This window comes from the organism of the source record quoted next, unplaced genomic scaffold (genome assembly GCF_019419815.1).
Source record: "Pyrus x bretschneideri cultivar Hongxiangsu unplaced genomic scaffold, Pyrus_bretschneideri_v1 Contig66, whole genome shotgun sequence".
Lineage (NCBI taxonomy): Eukaryota > Viridiplantae > Streptophyta > Magnoliopsida > Rosales > Rosaceae > Pyrus > Pyrus x bretschneideri.
This window is the reverse complement of record NW_025999805.1, coordinates 1,447,097-1,462,213: the sequence shown is the minus strand read 5'-3', so window position 1 is coordinate 1,462,213 and position 15,117 is coordinate 1,447,097. Positions and strand designations below refer to the sequence as shown.

General features: G+C 36.3%; 2 protein-coding genes across 5 annotated transcripts; both read left to right on the top strand.

Annotated features, from left to right (window-relative positions):
• The first annotated feature begins 921 nt into the window (after positions 1–921).
• Positions 922–2,514, top strand: LOC103951370 (CASP-like protein 2D1). Its single transcript, XM_009362727.3, has 3 exons — positions 922–1,249; positions 1,447–1,558; positions 2,070–2,514. Exons 1-3 carry the CDS (start codon positions 1,110–1,112, stop codon positions 2,331–2,333), a joined length of 516 nt encoding a protein of 171 aa, XP_009361002.2. The 5' UTR covers positions 922–1,109; the 3' UTR covers positions 2,334–2,514.
• A 5,345-nt stretch (positions 2,515–7,859) lies between these two features.
• On the top strand, positions 7,860–10,802 carry LOC103951372 (autophagy-related protein 8C-like). Of its 4 annotated transcripts, none has more exons than XM_009362728.3 (6): positions 7,860–8,007; positions 8,137–8,206; positions 8,888–8,943; positions 9,391–9,443; positions 10,265–10,383; positions 10,477–10,802. In XM_009362728.3, the coding sequence occupies exons 2-6, from the start codon at positions 8,170–8,172 to the stop codon at positions 10,563–10,565; spliced, it is 354 nt and encodes a 117-aa protein (XP_009361003.1). In that variant the 5' UTR covers positions 7,860–8,007; positions 8,137–8,169; the 3' UTR covers positions 10,566–10,802. The 4 variants fall into 4 exon arrangements, with proteins under 4 accessions (XP_009361003.1, XP_009361004.1, XP_018503970.1 ...); XM_009362729.3 differs by having other exon boundaries at positions 7,884–8,007; positions 8,140–8,206; XM_018648454.2 differs by having other exon boundaries at positions 7,940–8,007; positions 8,118–8,206.
• Positions 10,803–15,117: the final 4,315 nt, after the last annotated feature.

Here is a 15,117-nt window from a genome sequence, read left to right as displayed (position 1 = left end):
ACTGTTTTCGTAGCGTTTTTTACCACTAATACAAGACTATATAACCTTGTATAATCACTTGGAATGCTACAGTGATTGTGAACACGTTACATATAAGTTCTTTTTCACCATCACTTGGAGCATTCTTGGTGGGAAATCATGTTTTCCACTGCAAAAGATAGTTAATAGAAAAAGGAAAAGAAGCAGAGAAGAGTTTAAAGATCAAACATGTCATGGTGAGATCATGTTTAGGGTGGATTTGTAGTTGTTGAAATGTCGAAAACAACGTTTTGTATCTACCTCTCTACTCACATAAACTATATACGATAAGATAGTAATACTCCATTACAAGGAAAGATGATGATCAAAATTGTTCTGCTGTCCACTTATAATTAGGGTTAACATTTTCTTGAAAAGCACAGCCAAATCTACTTTTAATCCGCCACGCCATCTGTTCTAGATATTCATCATAACGTCATGACATTATTTGCTGCGGCTGCACTGAAAAAGCAATGCCCCACTATCTTTCCTCTCTCCACTGACAAGGACACTATCCGCACCGAAAATTTGGAGCATTAGTTCCTAAAATTTGATTCAATTGGAGTTCTAGCTTTATCAAAAATAAAAAATAAAAAGTTAGTGAACGTTGGTCTTTGAAATTGTCACAACATGAAATATTAGTTGTTTTGAGTGATTATTAGAACTTCCGTTTTCTATTTGAAACCTTTCAGTTTGGACGAAAGTTTTAACCGCATTACTTAAAAGAATCTCTGCTTTACATTATGACAAGTTCATAAATGAATAGTCTCATATCTTTAATTCAAGAACTAAAGCTCTAATTTGTCACCCAAACATTTTATTTATTTATTTATTTAATACAAAAAAATCATAATAACAAGACCAATAAATCCACATTGATGATTTTTCCAAAACAAAGGGAAAGTAAAGTAATGGTACATTAGTCATATCTAACTTCTTCCTTAAATGTTTTGTATTTATTACCACATTACCATTTTAGTCTTAGTCTCACCAACATCTTCATCTCACTCTCCCACACACTCGTATAATATAAGACCAGCCAAGCCTGCCAAGGGTTTCATGTTGCTGCTGCTCTTGCATTTCCTGCAAACATGCTGCTGAAGCTCATAGACTCCTCCCTCAGGATCTCTGTAATTCCTCTCAGTATTGCAACCATTTGGCTCACTGTCACCAACCACCAAGACAACCCCAGCTATGGCAACCTAAAATTCTCCAATTTCACAGGCCTCAAGTAACAACTCCATTCATTTACTTGGATAATTACTGTTTCTGTTTTTTGATACAAGCGATACTGAAATCCGGGGATTCAAACTTAGGACTTCGGATGCATGAGTGAATGTTCTTAAACAACTAAGCTGGAAGCTCGTTGCGTTGATGTTTATATTTTTAAGTTATTGATTGACGTTTGAAGTGTCTTTGTATCTGCAGGTATATCGTTTTCATCAGTACCATTTCTGGTGTTTATGCTTTTCTTGCAGCTTTGTCCTCATGGATCAGATGCTTTGCGACTAAAGCTTGGCTTTTCTTTGTGTCTGACCAGGTTCATTTTCTTTTTCCTTTTGGCCCCATTCAATTTCTTTTCCTTTTCATTTGGCTTTTAGACAAAAAATAGGAGGTGTGTGTTTGACAATTGACAAACATGCATAGATAAAACCGGTTGCAAACGTTCAAGGAAAATAGAACTGGATAGACACTAAACAAACAAGTAACCCTAGTTTAGTGCCTTTTGTTGTCTGTTTAAAAATTTTTATTTGTGCTTATTTCTCTTGAAAGTTTTGGGAAAAGAAAAATAGATAACACCACAATAGAGTTTTTTAAAGATAAATTTGTGCTTGTTTCTTTTGGTTGTCTTGCTTTGTGTTGAAGGCATAATCATAATGTTTTAGCCCACTAATTAAGCACAATATTGGTTCTATATTTGATAAATGTATAATCTTTAGTTTTATTTTGAAATGCTAATAACAAGTTCACACGTTTCAAATTTGACCAAAAATGTCTCATCGATCATTTTGTGTAATATATTTCTTTCTTGTTTCAAATTTTGGGTGCAGATTGTAGCTTATCTAATGGTCACATCTGGGGCAGCGGTGATGGAGATAGTGTCTTTAGCTTACAAAGGGGACAGGACAGTCTCTTGGAGTGAAGCCTGCACTTCCTATGGGAAATTCTGCAGCAGAATGAAGGTGGCATTGGTTCTCCATGCCCTGGCTCTTTGCTGCTTTCTTGTATTGGCTGTGATCTCGGCTTATAGAGTGTTTAGCATGTTTGAGCCGCCTTCTATTTCTGAGAAGGAGGTGGAAGAAGAGAGGATTTAGATTCGAATCATTAGATGGGTTTTCTTTAAGTGGTTTTTGTTAATTAATTTAAAGGTCTTTTGTGGTATACATAAGTGACAATACGTCCTTAATTTTAAGTTTTATAAATTTTAAAATAGTGATTTTATAAAAATGTCCTTAGAGGCGAGGATGTTGGACTTTCGTTGACCGTTCGAAGTCACAATTAATGTTTTTGAATAGATCTTGAAGCTACGAACGGATAGGCGAAAGTTGTTTGCGAGTCCGCATTATAACGGTATAGTTACGGACGTTTGAAATTGTTTACTCAAATTTTAGTTTTAAACTAATTAAACTCCCACCATGTGGGAATTGTAACCAATCAAATTAAAAGGGAAATGACCAATCAGAAAATAGAGAGAGGGAGAGAGAGAGCCAATTAGGAGAAGAGAGAGTGTAGCCCTCTTCTTCCCGTCTACCCATTTGCGCGACCTCCCATTTTCCGTCGCCGATTCCAGCCAACTCTGGTGGAATTTTTCGACGCCACCACCACCCTCTTGAAGCTCTCACTAAACCCAACCAACAACCACCTTGATTAACCAATGGTGCTTTGGCCACCCTTTTCATTTTTCCGGTGAATCGGCAAAGCGATGGTCGAGACCACCACTTGGGTTTTGTAGCCCATCATCCCAGGAGTAAATCCCGACCAGCCTTGACCCCATTGGACCATCATAGGCGACGAATCGACTTCGGGAAGCTTTGGGCACCCACCAGCTTTATCGCGTGAAATTAACCATCTTCCGTCCACTTTTGGACTTCATGGCAGGTATAAAACTTGTTCCTCTTGTTGAGCTCTATCTTCTTGTAAATTTTGGCAGAATTTGGAGTTAGTCAAAAAGGTGGGTTTCTAGTCACCGGAAACTGGCGCATGGGTCAAGACCCGTCCTACCCATCCTAGGTTAATTTGGATGCCCTGATTCCATATTTGACACCTGATTGACGGAATTCCATTGTTTGAGTATAATTTCGTTAAGGTCTGCCACTTGAATATTATTGCAATCGACGATCCGACCGTTGGATCGTCACTAAACTTTAATACACTATAGTACGTAATATTTAAGGATCATAGGAACTTACGGATCGGGAATCTGACATACGAAGCTTCTTGAATTGGATTTGTAAGTTTGTAAAATAAAACGTGGACTGCCACTTGAATTGTGTTTGGCAGAGATCCGACCGTTGGATCGTTCCAAAACTTTAGGATGTTGTTCTAGGAGCTTATTGAAACTCTTGGGAAGTTATGGATCAAAAATCCGAGGTGCGGACCTTCCGGATCGAGTTACGTAGGGTTGTGGACCCTATCGTAGACCTTTGACCGATGGTTAACTTTGGGTTTCAAATCATTCTAGAACGTCCTTGGGGATGTGTTTTATGTAAGTTATGTGTTCTATCGGTAAGAATTCTGAGACATGATTTGATAATTGTTCTTGGCACCGATCGTTCATGATGTCTCGATATTTGTGCTAGGGAGTTGTAGCGCAGACCTCAGGTGAGTGGGTATTTTCCTTTTAATAGTATATGTATATATATATATATATATATATATATGATTGATAGTTTTCACAAATGCTTTTGAATTGATTCATGCACTTTATGCCATGATTAAATTATGTTATGAGAAATGTTGCACTGTTGTGAAATAACAAGATGATCCTACGGGATGCACATGTAAGTTCAGGTAAGTTTATTATGTTGATTGAAATTATTTCATCATTATGGCATGCTCATATTCATATAGTTCGCTCATCATTGCTACACCGGTGTTAATGCTCGCCCCAGGCCAGGGCCAATCCTTCACGTAATGTTCACCTTGCAACCCACACTCGTCTTGGATCCAAGTAGGTGCTAGTCTTGTCGTACATGTCACATTAGTCGACTTCGACTCGTAGGTGATGCGTATAGCGCTAGTCTTCACATGATCGTAACACTAGAGCATATATTATTACACCTAGTCCTGTCGTACATGTCATATTAGGTGACTCCTACTAATGTGTTATCATAGATGGATGAGCAATAGGTGCAGTCGTACATGTCACATTAGGTGACTCCAACTGCGTGCCAATATAGATTGTTGAGCACATGATTTTATTCATATTGCCGTTGAGATATTTTATTATGGCATATTTCTGGATTTATTGTCGGCATGCATTTGATTTCATACTTATACTTAGTATGGTTTTCGGGAAACTATACTTGTTTTACGGCGAGGGGTTACAATGTTTTCAGAAAGGTTTTTATAAAACTTTATTTACAGGCCCACTCACCCTTGTTTTTCGCCCCTTCAGGTTTTAGCAGCTGAACTGTCTTATTGACAAGGATTCTTGGCAAATCTCAGTACCTTTGAGGTATAATCCTTATTTTATTTTACTATACTTTACTTATGCTCTGACATCACGTGTGAAATGGGTTCATTCCTGCTCACAGCGCACTCTTGTATTTAGGCACTTTTAGTTTTAAATTTATTCACATTTTCCACATCGCTACACTTTATGGCTTCGTCACCTTCAGGTGTTGGCTAGCACAGCTCGATTCGAAGTCCTAGTGGACATTCCGGGTCGGTGTGTCACATATGATTCAGCTTTTAGTTAAACACGTATTTGATAATTAGATTGTGAAAAACACACTTGGAGGTTATATGTTTGGTGAAATGCTAATTGTTGTATGTTCAATCCAAGCTATTTCTCAGGAAAATTTTATTTCACTTGGTGATCACTTAGTCGTTGTTATGAATCAAACAAGTTGATGATTAATCATGAGGATATTATTGGTTAGAATAACTATAGATTTGTTCGATATATATAGATGACTAATTGGTCTCCAAGTTATATCAATTTTTATAGACATGATCTTTATATGAAGATAAAGAGAATGAATAACTTATATTATGAAGTTTGTACGATGAAATAATGTCACGTCGTCATGTCAGGAGGAATGATTATTTACATGTAAGGAACCAAGTATTTTTGTTAAGGTATGTTTGGTGAGGGATTTCCAAGTCCCAAAAGACTAAGACCAACTTCGTAAGGAATAGACCATAAACAATTAGCTCGAGAGGATTAGAAATGCTCTTCACGAGCATTACAAAGACATGTTGGATAGATTAATAAATAACACCTACTAGGTAGGAATTTGCAAATCCCTCTCAAATACTTTTGTAATACTCATAAAAGACATTTCTAATCCTCTTTATCTAACATTTTAGTCTGTTCCTTATTAATTTGGTCTCAATTCCTTAATATAGTGTTTGGATGAGGAAATTTAGAATTACTAAGGAATTCCAAAGCAATGGAAATAAAAAAAATATATATATATATTTTTTCCATAATTTGTAATTTTTCTTGTTTGGTTAACCTAAAAAAACAATGACATTTGAATATAGAATTTAATGTGTGTATAAGACTCATTAACATATAAACGAAAGATAACAGTTATGAAATGTACCAGTAGTGGAGGTGGCAACGAGGATACTGATGGTGGGTCGTGGCAGCGGCGGTGGTGGATGTGGCAACGGCAGGGATCATAAAGGCATGTGGTGGTGACGGCATCCGTGATGGTGATGATGATGCTTGTGCCACTCATGGTTGAGTTTTTTATTTTTTTATTTTTTTTTTAAATTTAATTTTTAGAAATTCTCACTTATAGAAATTTAGAAATAACACATATTAAATGTAATGTAAACTTGTGAATTAGAGGTTCTAAATTAAAAAAAATAAAAAATCATGCATAAATGTTAAATTCTATATTTATAAATCCAAACAAAAGAATTGATGTATGTCAATCTATAATAAGTATATTTTTTGCTTCTTGTTTTATAGTAGGTCGGATCTCATGTGTCCAGGTTAAAATAAAAGTTTAAGCCTATGTTTCCAACAGAAATCATCTTTTTTTTTTTTTTTTTTTAAAGAAAAAAAAAAGTGAAGGGCTTCTAAAAATGTAAAGCACTAAGCACACTACAGCCCAGTGCCCATCTCACCTACCACACGTCCACACCCAAACAAAAGCGCTTTTGAAACAGAATGAAGGTGGCACAGGTTCTCCATGCCCTGGCTCTTTGCTGCTTTCTTGTATTGGCTGTGATCTCAGCTTATAGGGTGTTTAGCATGTTTGAGCCACCTTCTGTTTCTGATAAGGAGGTGGAAGAAGAGAGGACTTAGATTCGAGTCATTAGATGGGTTTTCTTTGTGCTTTTTGTTAATTGATTTAGAGGTCTCTTGTGGTGTACATATGATTCAGCTTTTAATTAAACACATATTTGGTCATTGGATTGTGAAAAAACACACTTGGAGGTTATATGTTGGTGAAATGCTAATTGTTGTATGTTCAAACCAAGCTATTTCTCGGGAAAATTTTATTCGACTTGGTGATCATTCAGTGTAGTTATGAATCAATCAAGTCGATGCTTAATTATAAGGATATTATTGGTTACAATAACTGTAGATTTGTTCAATATATATGGATGACTAATTGGTCTCTAAGTTATATCAATTTTTGTAGACATGATCTTTATATGAAGATAAAGAGAATGGATGACTTATATAATGAAATTTGTACGATGAAATGATGTCATGTCGTCATGTCAAGAGGAATGACTCTTTACATGTAAGGAACCAAGTATTTTTGTTAAGGTATGTTTGGTGAGGGATTTCCAAGTCTCAAAAGACTAACGTCATCTTAGTAAGGAATAGCCCATAAAATATTAGATAGAGAGGATTAGAAATGCCCTAAAAGAACAATGAAATTTGAATACAGTATTTAATGTGTGTATAAGACTCATTAACATATAAATGAAAGATAACAGTTATGAAATATAATAGCAGTGGAGGTGGCGACGACGATAATGTTAGTGGGTGGTGGTAGCAGCAATGATAGTTGTGGCAATGACAGGGGCCATAACGGCATGTGGTGGTGACGGGATCCGCGATAGTGATGATGACGCTTGTGGCCACTCATGATTGAGGTTTTTTTGTATTTTTTATTTTGAAATTCTCACTAACATATTAAATGTTATGTGAACTTATGAATTAGTGGTCCTAAATTCTAAAAAAAAATTCCATGCAAAAATGTTAAATTCTATATTTATAAATCCAAAGAAACGAATTGATGTATGTCAAATATATAATAAGTTTATTTTTCTCTTCTTGTTTTAAAGTAGGTCGGATCTCACATGTCCAGATTAAAATAAAAGTTTAAGCCTATGCTTCTAACAGAAATCATCTGTTTTTTTTCAAAACAAAAAAAGTGAAGGACTTTTTAAAATGTACAGCACTTAAGCGCACTAGCGCCCAGTGCCCATCTCACCTACCACACCCAAACAAAAGCGCTTTTGAAACAAAAGCACTTATGTCCAAGAACTTGGAAGGATGGGAACAGAAGGTCTTAAGGAGCAAGTCAATTCCAATCCGTAATTTCGGTCAAAGGAAACTTGGGCCACTACGGTGTAGCCCAGTTCAAATGGAACTCAACCATTTTGATCCTGGGCCGCAGGGCGATGTCGGTGAAGGTGGTTGTGGAGTCACGATCTGTTTCTTTTGAGTATTATCATCTCACTTTCCCAATTCACAAAGCTTCTCTCTCCTCTCCACTTTCTCTCTCTCTCTCTCTCTCTCCTTCCTTCTCTCCTTCCCAAATTTTGTTCCTTTCTCATTCAGATCTTCTGGTAAGAAGCTTATATTAAAAAAGGCGCTTTGGTTGTGATTTTTATTATTACCCTCGTTTTGGATCTGAAACCCTAATTTGGTTCTTTTTTTTTTTTTTTTTTTTTTTTGGTGGTTGACCGTAACTCAAGAAGTGCTATAGAAACAGTCAAACCTAATCCTCCATGGCCAAAAGCTCCTTCAAGCTCGAACACCCGCTCGGTTCTCTCTCTCTCTCTCTCTCTCTCTCTCTCTCTCTCTCCACACACACACACACAAACAAGTACTGATGTTATGTGCAGTGATGTGATTGTGATTGAGCTTGATTGAGTGACCCTGAATTTTGTTGATCGATATGTATCTTGCAATTTCCCCAAGAGGAACCATTAATTGAAAATTTGTGTTCTTTATTCAATTAGGTTAAAAAAAAACTCTTTGATTTGGGGTTTATGTGAAATTTAGTTATTTTCCCCAATTCTTGGTCCTTCCTGTGTATAATCATTAGTTATATGATCTGGGTTACTGGTGTTTTAAGATTTAGTTGAGATGGTACGAATATTACCTTTGGTTATGTGATTAAATTGCCGTAGGCCTTTCTATTTTGAGTGTGAATCTGTAAATTATACTTGTGTGACGTTCCTTTGTCATAAATTTATTCAATTAGTTGTAGGGTGAGTATGCATGAAAAGTGAGAATTTTGAGCAGGTGAAAACGAATGGTTATTGGAGTCTGGGAACGAAAATGTAAGCGTATGAAGTAACAAACCACGCAGAGTGTCGCTTGCTTAGCTATTTATCTTTGGATGCTTAGGAATGGTCATGGAACGACAGCATCAAACTGTCTCGTTCTGCAAGTTATTCATTTGTTTGTTACGTTTTCATTTTATCTTCATTTTGGTACCAGAAAGGCGGCAGGCAGAAGCTGCTCGGATCAGGGAGAAGTATCCTGACAGAATTCCGGTATGAATATTGAGTATCATTTCTAGTCCATCAAGAACCAGTGTTATCAATGCTGAAGGCAGTTAAAGCTAAGGCCTTGTAGAGCCTAAACACAATGTGATTGTCAAATTTAACTTCTTTCTCGAAAATTATCAAATTTAACTTCTGAAGATATTAATTAATACAAAAATCAGATCCAATTCCAAAAAGCTATTTTTAGCCTTGAACGTTACCAAAATAGCACATGCTTTTGTGATTGAGTTGTGCCTCTCTCAAGGAGCTTCATCAAGGGTCATAAGTTCTCCATGTAAAACTCATTTAGCTCTGGACTTGAACTGCTGTGCCTTGTAAATAATCACACTCTTAAGATCCTTTTTCCTGTGATTTATGTCGTATGCGGTTCTTATTTAATTATGTAACATTTGTATTCTTCTCTAATTGTGTGTGTGTGTGTGTGTGTGTGTGTAGGTTATTGTGGAGAAGGCTGAAAGAAGTGATATACCAGACATTGACAAGAAAAAGTCAGTCTCTGTTTATATTTCATAGTCTCTCTATACTTTGTCTGTTCTTGATTGTGTTTTTTCCTGTTATTTGAATAACTCTGTGAGGCTTGCTTGATTGTGTTATGCAATTTTCCATAAGGTTTTCAATTGCACACACTTCTTTGGTAAGGTCAAGGCTTCATACTCACTTTCTTACGTGTGGTGTACTTCCTAGCATTCTGCAACGTTTAGAAGGTTGTCATTTTGAAGTACATAAGTGTATGTGTTTGTGTGCCTTGCTTTCAGGCACCCTGCAATTTTTCAGAATGTTATTGTTTCGAAAACATCTGTCTTTTAACACTTGGGACTGTGTGGACATACTTTTGTAAATTCATTATGTCATAAGAATACACGTCTGTGCACTTGTATGTGTTGAGTATATGTATTTACAGTTGGTTTATCTTCAGTTACTGATGTGACCAAACTGAGAAGTTATAATCTTTATATTATTTTGTGTGGCTGCTGAGATTTTCTTTCATTCTGTGTGAGATTCCTGTAGACCACCGGCAATGCATCGTTGATCTTAAACTTAACCGTACATACCATTCCTTGCCCTCACAGATTCTCGCCTGATAGCTTGATAATAATTTTTTCCCGAGTTATACCGTACGGTTAAAGTAGTTAATGGGAAAATGAGTTAAAATCATAATGCTAGCAATATGATTAAGAAGAACTACGCTTAATTGAAGCTGAAATATTGTTAACTTGATTTGTATTCTTTCACTATCTGTAAAACATTCTTTGTAATTTTCGTCATCTCATTGAATTGGTTATTTGTAATGGTCAAATGATGGAAACAGGTATCTGGTTCCTGCTGATTTGACTGTTGGGCAGTTTGTTTATGTGGTCCGGAAGAGGATTAAGCTCAGTGCCGAGAAGGCCATATTTATATTTGTGAAGAACATTTTGCCACCCACTGGTGAGAATAATACTCCAAAAATGTTTTATGTATACTGGAAATAACATGTCGGTCCCTATAACTGAACGCATATTTGGGTTTCTGGTATTACAGCTGCTATGATGTCTGCTATCTACGAGGAAAACAAAGACGAAGATGGTTTCCTCTACATGACCTACAGCGGTGAAAACACATTCGGTTAATTCTGATGCTGTCAATTCTGCATTATGTAAATAAGACTTTTAAGAAGCATGAAAGGTATATATTCTTCTTGGATTTCAAATTCGGCTACTGCATACTGCGGCTCAAAGTAGCCCCAAATTTGTGGTTGCTTTTCGTATGATAACTATTAACTGTTGTTGAGTCTATGACTTTATTCTGGAAAATGTTATATGGTTAATCCTTCTATGAATTCAGCTAGTAAATTATCATCGTTTCAATTGTGTTTGATGATATGATTGACTTTTCTATTGAATTTTGTTTTGGATGCCGAAGGAAGCGATGGCACGAGTTGTTTTTCGTTCCGCCTATTTTGTGTTCAAAATTCTGTTGTAATGTTCATTGCTGAAACCCAGGGCTTTAGTTATTGTGTTGGAAGCTGACGGTTTAGAGAATTGAACAGAGTTGTTGAATGCTTTGAACCATCTGAGTTACGAGCCAGTTACTGATAGATGTTCAATATGTTCTTTTAAGTGCTTGAAAATTTTAAACATGCCGTAACGGCTGATTCTTCGAAGCGCAGCAATAACAAAGTTGAACTCGGAACTTGGAAGGCATCAGACCTTGCAAGTTGCCATGGCTCATTCTACCGCGATGTTTGCCATGTCTCAGCCTATTTCATTATAATTTTTATTTTGTGGAGTTGAGCTTTTTTTTGGCCACCTTGGACTCCTTTAGGTTGTCGTTATTCTGTACTAGTTTTTTCTTTTAATGAAATTTACTTTGATCGACAAAAAAATACTCTTAAAATTGTGAAAGAGAAATAATTAGAATACGATACGATTCCTTCAGAAGAGTTGATCAATGGGGTGGTTGAATTTTGTGAAGCTTGGGGATATTAGAAATTGGGTGGTTGGAAGATGTGGGGGCAAAGTTCCTGGAGGGTGGGCATTGGGTCACGACTCAAAACTCTCATTTATGACAACAGCTTATACGGTATATGAAGATATCTAGTCACGATAGCTTTCTCGCGCTTATAAATTAAACTATGTTTGAGTTTTGTCAATATATCTTATTTTATTAGTACGAAATGCCATGTAATAATTTACTTGTAATATATAAGTTGTTTTAATTTAAACGAAAAACTTAACAGACTTGCCAGGTGAGAAGAATAACATGTCTTAAAGACTAGGGTGACACAGACAAATTAAAAGTCTCGCAGACAATTCAAACGTGATAAATACATGAGAGAAGAGACATTGCGAGAGGAGCATGAGAAACATGTTGAGAATGATTACTTTACATATGGTGTATTTTTAAACGTCCACATATGGACAACATAAATTAGGTGACGTGGAATTGAGGTTCTACCATAAAAATCAATTGGCAATATGAGCCCATTCATATGGAAATCTCTTGGTTCAAACCCTTTGCTATTGGGTGGTAGATCTCTCTTCTTTACATTTATTACGACTCTTTCTTCACGAGTATTTTAATTGGAATAGTCTTATTGCTCCAAGAGTAACCCAATTTACTTATAAGTTCATGTAGAATTCCTCCTCTACATAACTTTAGCCAATAAGCTAACAACGTGTGGAGGTGCTCCCTGTGAGAGACCTTCCCTCTGGTTGAGGGTGATTCTCACCGTTTTGTGTGAGTGGTTCCCAATCGAGTCCCTTTTTGTTGTTGTCGATCCTAGCTACAGCTGGGATCAGTGGGTCTTCTTTTGTTTTTTTCTTCCTCTCTTTCTCTTCTTCCATCCGCTGTTTTCTTCCTTGGGTTTTTTTGGCTGATCTGCCTTCCTTTCTCCCCTCTACTGTCTCCCATCCATCTTCATCCAATTTCCGAGCTTCAGTCACCTTTGACCACGATTTGTTGCGGTGTTTTAAGTGGGTGTGTATCGATCTGGTGCTTCCACTGGGTTGGGTGTTCCTTGCACGGTCACCCTCTCTTTGTTGTCTGCCTTTGTTGGCAGTGTTGCTCGTGGACTCCCACGAGCTTCTTTCAGTTGGCTACAGGTTCTTGGTGGTCTGTAGCTATGTTTAGAGTGAAGCTTGGATTTGGTTGCAGGTATAGATGAGGCATGGTTTATTTTGGAGCAAGATTTTGGATGGATCGACACGCACAGCTGCTTTTTTGGTGGTTGCAGTGGCGGTGGTGGTGGATGATGCACGGAAGCAGAAGTTTCTGGGTTTTCTTTTGTTTTGGTCTGAACTTTTGGTTGGGCTACTGTTCTTTGTTTATGTGTTTTGTTTTTGAGCCTTTGTGTTATATATTTTGGCCCTTTGTGCTGTAATGTTTGTGGTTGAATATATGTTGCCTTTGTTCCCAAAAAAATAAAATAAAAAAATAAAAAATAAAAAATAAAAAAATCCCTCCTCTCATCATTATGATATTCATTATCAACACTCTACCATTCCGGTTATGCAGTTAAGAGAAAAAGGACAAAGTCGATCGGTGATATTTTAATATAAATAAACATTAGCAAAAACCAAGAGAGCCAATATATAAAGAGTTCATTTTCTGCATACTAGAAACACAATACAGAAAATTAAGATTGTTTAATACATGTGCTATCATATGAAATATATAAATACATATGACGTAAAAATCACGTCTTGAGAGTTTAGAACAAAGTTCTAAAAGGCGCTAGGCACTAATCGGGCGGTGGGCTGGGGCCTAGCGCCTAGGCGGCTAGGTGAGGCCTAGGCGGACTAAGCGGATTTAAGTAAATCTATTATATTTTGTGTAAATAAGTGTCTCTTTATACTTAAAATATACATAATTACATCATAAACTACAAAATAGAATGACATATATATTATGAAGTATTGGAACATAGTGAAAACATGGGGAACAAGCATGTAATGTCTGTTCATTTAAGTATTCAACAAGTCTTTTACAATTTATTGAAAAAAAAAATGTAAAATGAAAGTTATCTATTTTCTGTCTAAGTGAGTCGCAACCTAAACTGGTCTGGGCGGTCTAGGTGGGCTCCTCAGCAGGCTAAGTGCCCTTTCTTTATTTTCAAATGCCAGGCATAAATCGGGATGGTGGCCAGCAGCCTAGCGCCTAGGCGGCGCTATGCGGGGATTTTTAGAACAGTGGTTTAGAATAAAACATACTCAAAACTCATTACAAACACTCAAAACCAATTAGTAATAGGTGAGTCACTTAATACAATGGTGTTATATTTTGTTTTTTTTGAGAGATTTTAAACGTGAATATCATGAATAGCGAGTTCAGTACCAATTTATTTTTCTAATTATGGTTGTAATAAATAATATAATAATAATAATAATAATAACAATGTGCAAGACACCCAAGACTTGAGAGAGTTTGAGAGGAGATGAGACCAACACGTCTGTGGAAAACTATTTGTTTGAATTTTGAGGATGGCAATCAACCGTGTGCCGTGTGGTGTGTTGCTAAAATTAGATGAAGAGCCATCCAACATTGACCTAATTATTTATTTATTTATTATTTTTCATACCTAATTATATTAATTAGGACATGTAATATGTGCACAGAGGGACCAATACTATAATCTATTCATGTATATAAGTCCGTTAGTATGCATTCAGAAAATAAAGAGAGAACTTTATCAGTCTGTGTTGTTTAAATTTTAGCAGTCTTATCTGTATATTCAATGACTCTGCATTTTCTCCCAAACATCTTCAGCTGCTTTTCAGAAGCCTCTCACCGAAACAAACGTTACGTATGCAATGGCGATGTTTGTGTTCTCAGAAACAATAGATCGATGAAGAACAAGCGAAAACCGAGCATGAGGATTTCGTTCGCCCGCCTTTCTTTCAGAAGGTTAAAAGTTTATAGGCACAACAGCTCAAGCTAATCAGCATGGAATTGTGTTTACGTACCGTACAAGTACGGAGAGCCTCTAATGGCAAAAGGATTAATTTGTATGTCCAGGAAAACTTCTTGTCTCGTTTGTTTGAACCAGAAGAATCAGCTCAAGTACTTAACTGTTAAGTACTTTTATTTAGTTTCTAAGGATCTATGTCATCATTTTTTCCCCCAACTGTATGAATCATTATATTTATTTTTTCCGTTTTTCCTATTGTCGGCTTCTCGTTAGAGCTCCTCCAGCAACGCTCGAACTCCTTCCGGTGATTAAAATTCTAAAATATAATAACTTGGTTAATTTTTAAATTTCTTGTATAATTTATCATTCCATGCTCCAGCAATTCTGCATGTATTATCCATTTATTTCTGCCGTGAAATCGCACATGGCGGGTTTGGTTTTGCAGATTCAAGGTCAGGCAGTAGGAAATGAAAAGTCAGACTGATATCATGTGAATGTGTATGAACATCCCCCGACTTCTCATGCTGCAGAATTCTCAGCATGTTTCAATGCTATATATGAATGTGATGACTGTTTTAACTGTTAGATTTAATTTCCACAATTATTAATTTTTTATTTTGATGCTCAACTATATGAATTTTTAGTACGTTTGAATGTTATGTACCATTAAACAAAAATTGGTTTATTTAAAATACATTTTTCATAAAAAAAAAAAATAAATAAATAAGTGATCAAGTTTTATACGTAAACACTGTTTTAAAAAACGCACCCCG

Excerpts from the sequence above, each read along its gene's own strand:
- LOC103951370 (XM_009362727.3), top strand. The coding sequence starts at position 1,110 with ATGCTGCTGAAGCTCATAGACTCCTCCCTCAGGATCTCTGTAATTCCT. Across the intron at positions 1,250-1,446 it reads TCCAATTTCACAGGCCTCAA|GTATATCGTTTTCATCAGTA; the intron begins GTAACAACTCCA and ends TTGTATCTGCAG. Across the intron at positions 1,559-2,069 it reads TTTTCTTTGTGTCTGACCAG|ATTGTAGCTTATCTAATGGT; the intron begins GTTCATTTTCTT and ends TTTTGGGTGCAG.
- LOC103951372 (XM_009362728.3), top strand. The coding sequence starts at position 8,170 with ATGGCCAAAAGCTCCTTCAAGCTCGAACACCCGCTCG. Across the intron at positions 9,444-10,264 it reads CCAGACATTGACAAGAAAAA|GTATCTGGTTCCTGCTGATT; the intron begins GTCAGTCTCTGT and ends TGATGGAAACAG. Across the intron at positions 10,384-10,476 it reads GAACATTTTGCCACCCACTG|CTGCTATGATGTCTGCTATC; the intron begins GTGAGAATAATA and ends CTGGTATTACAG.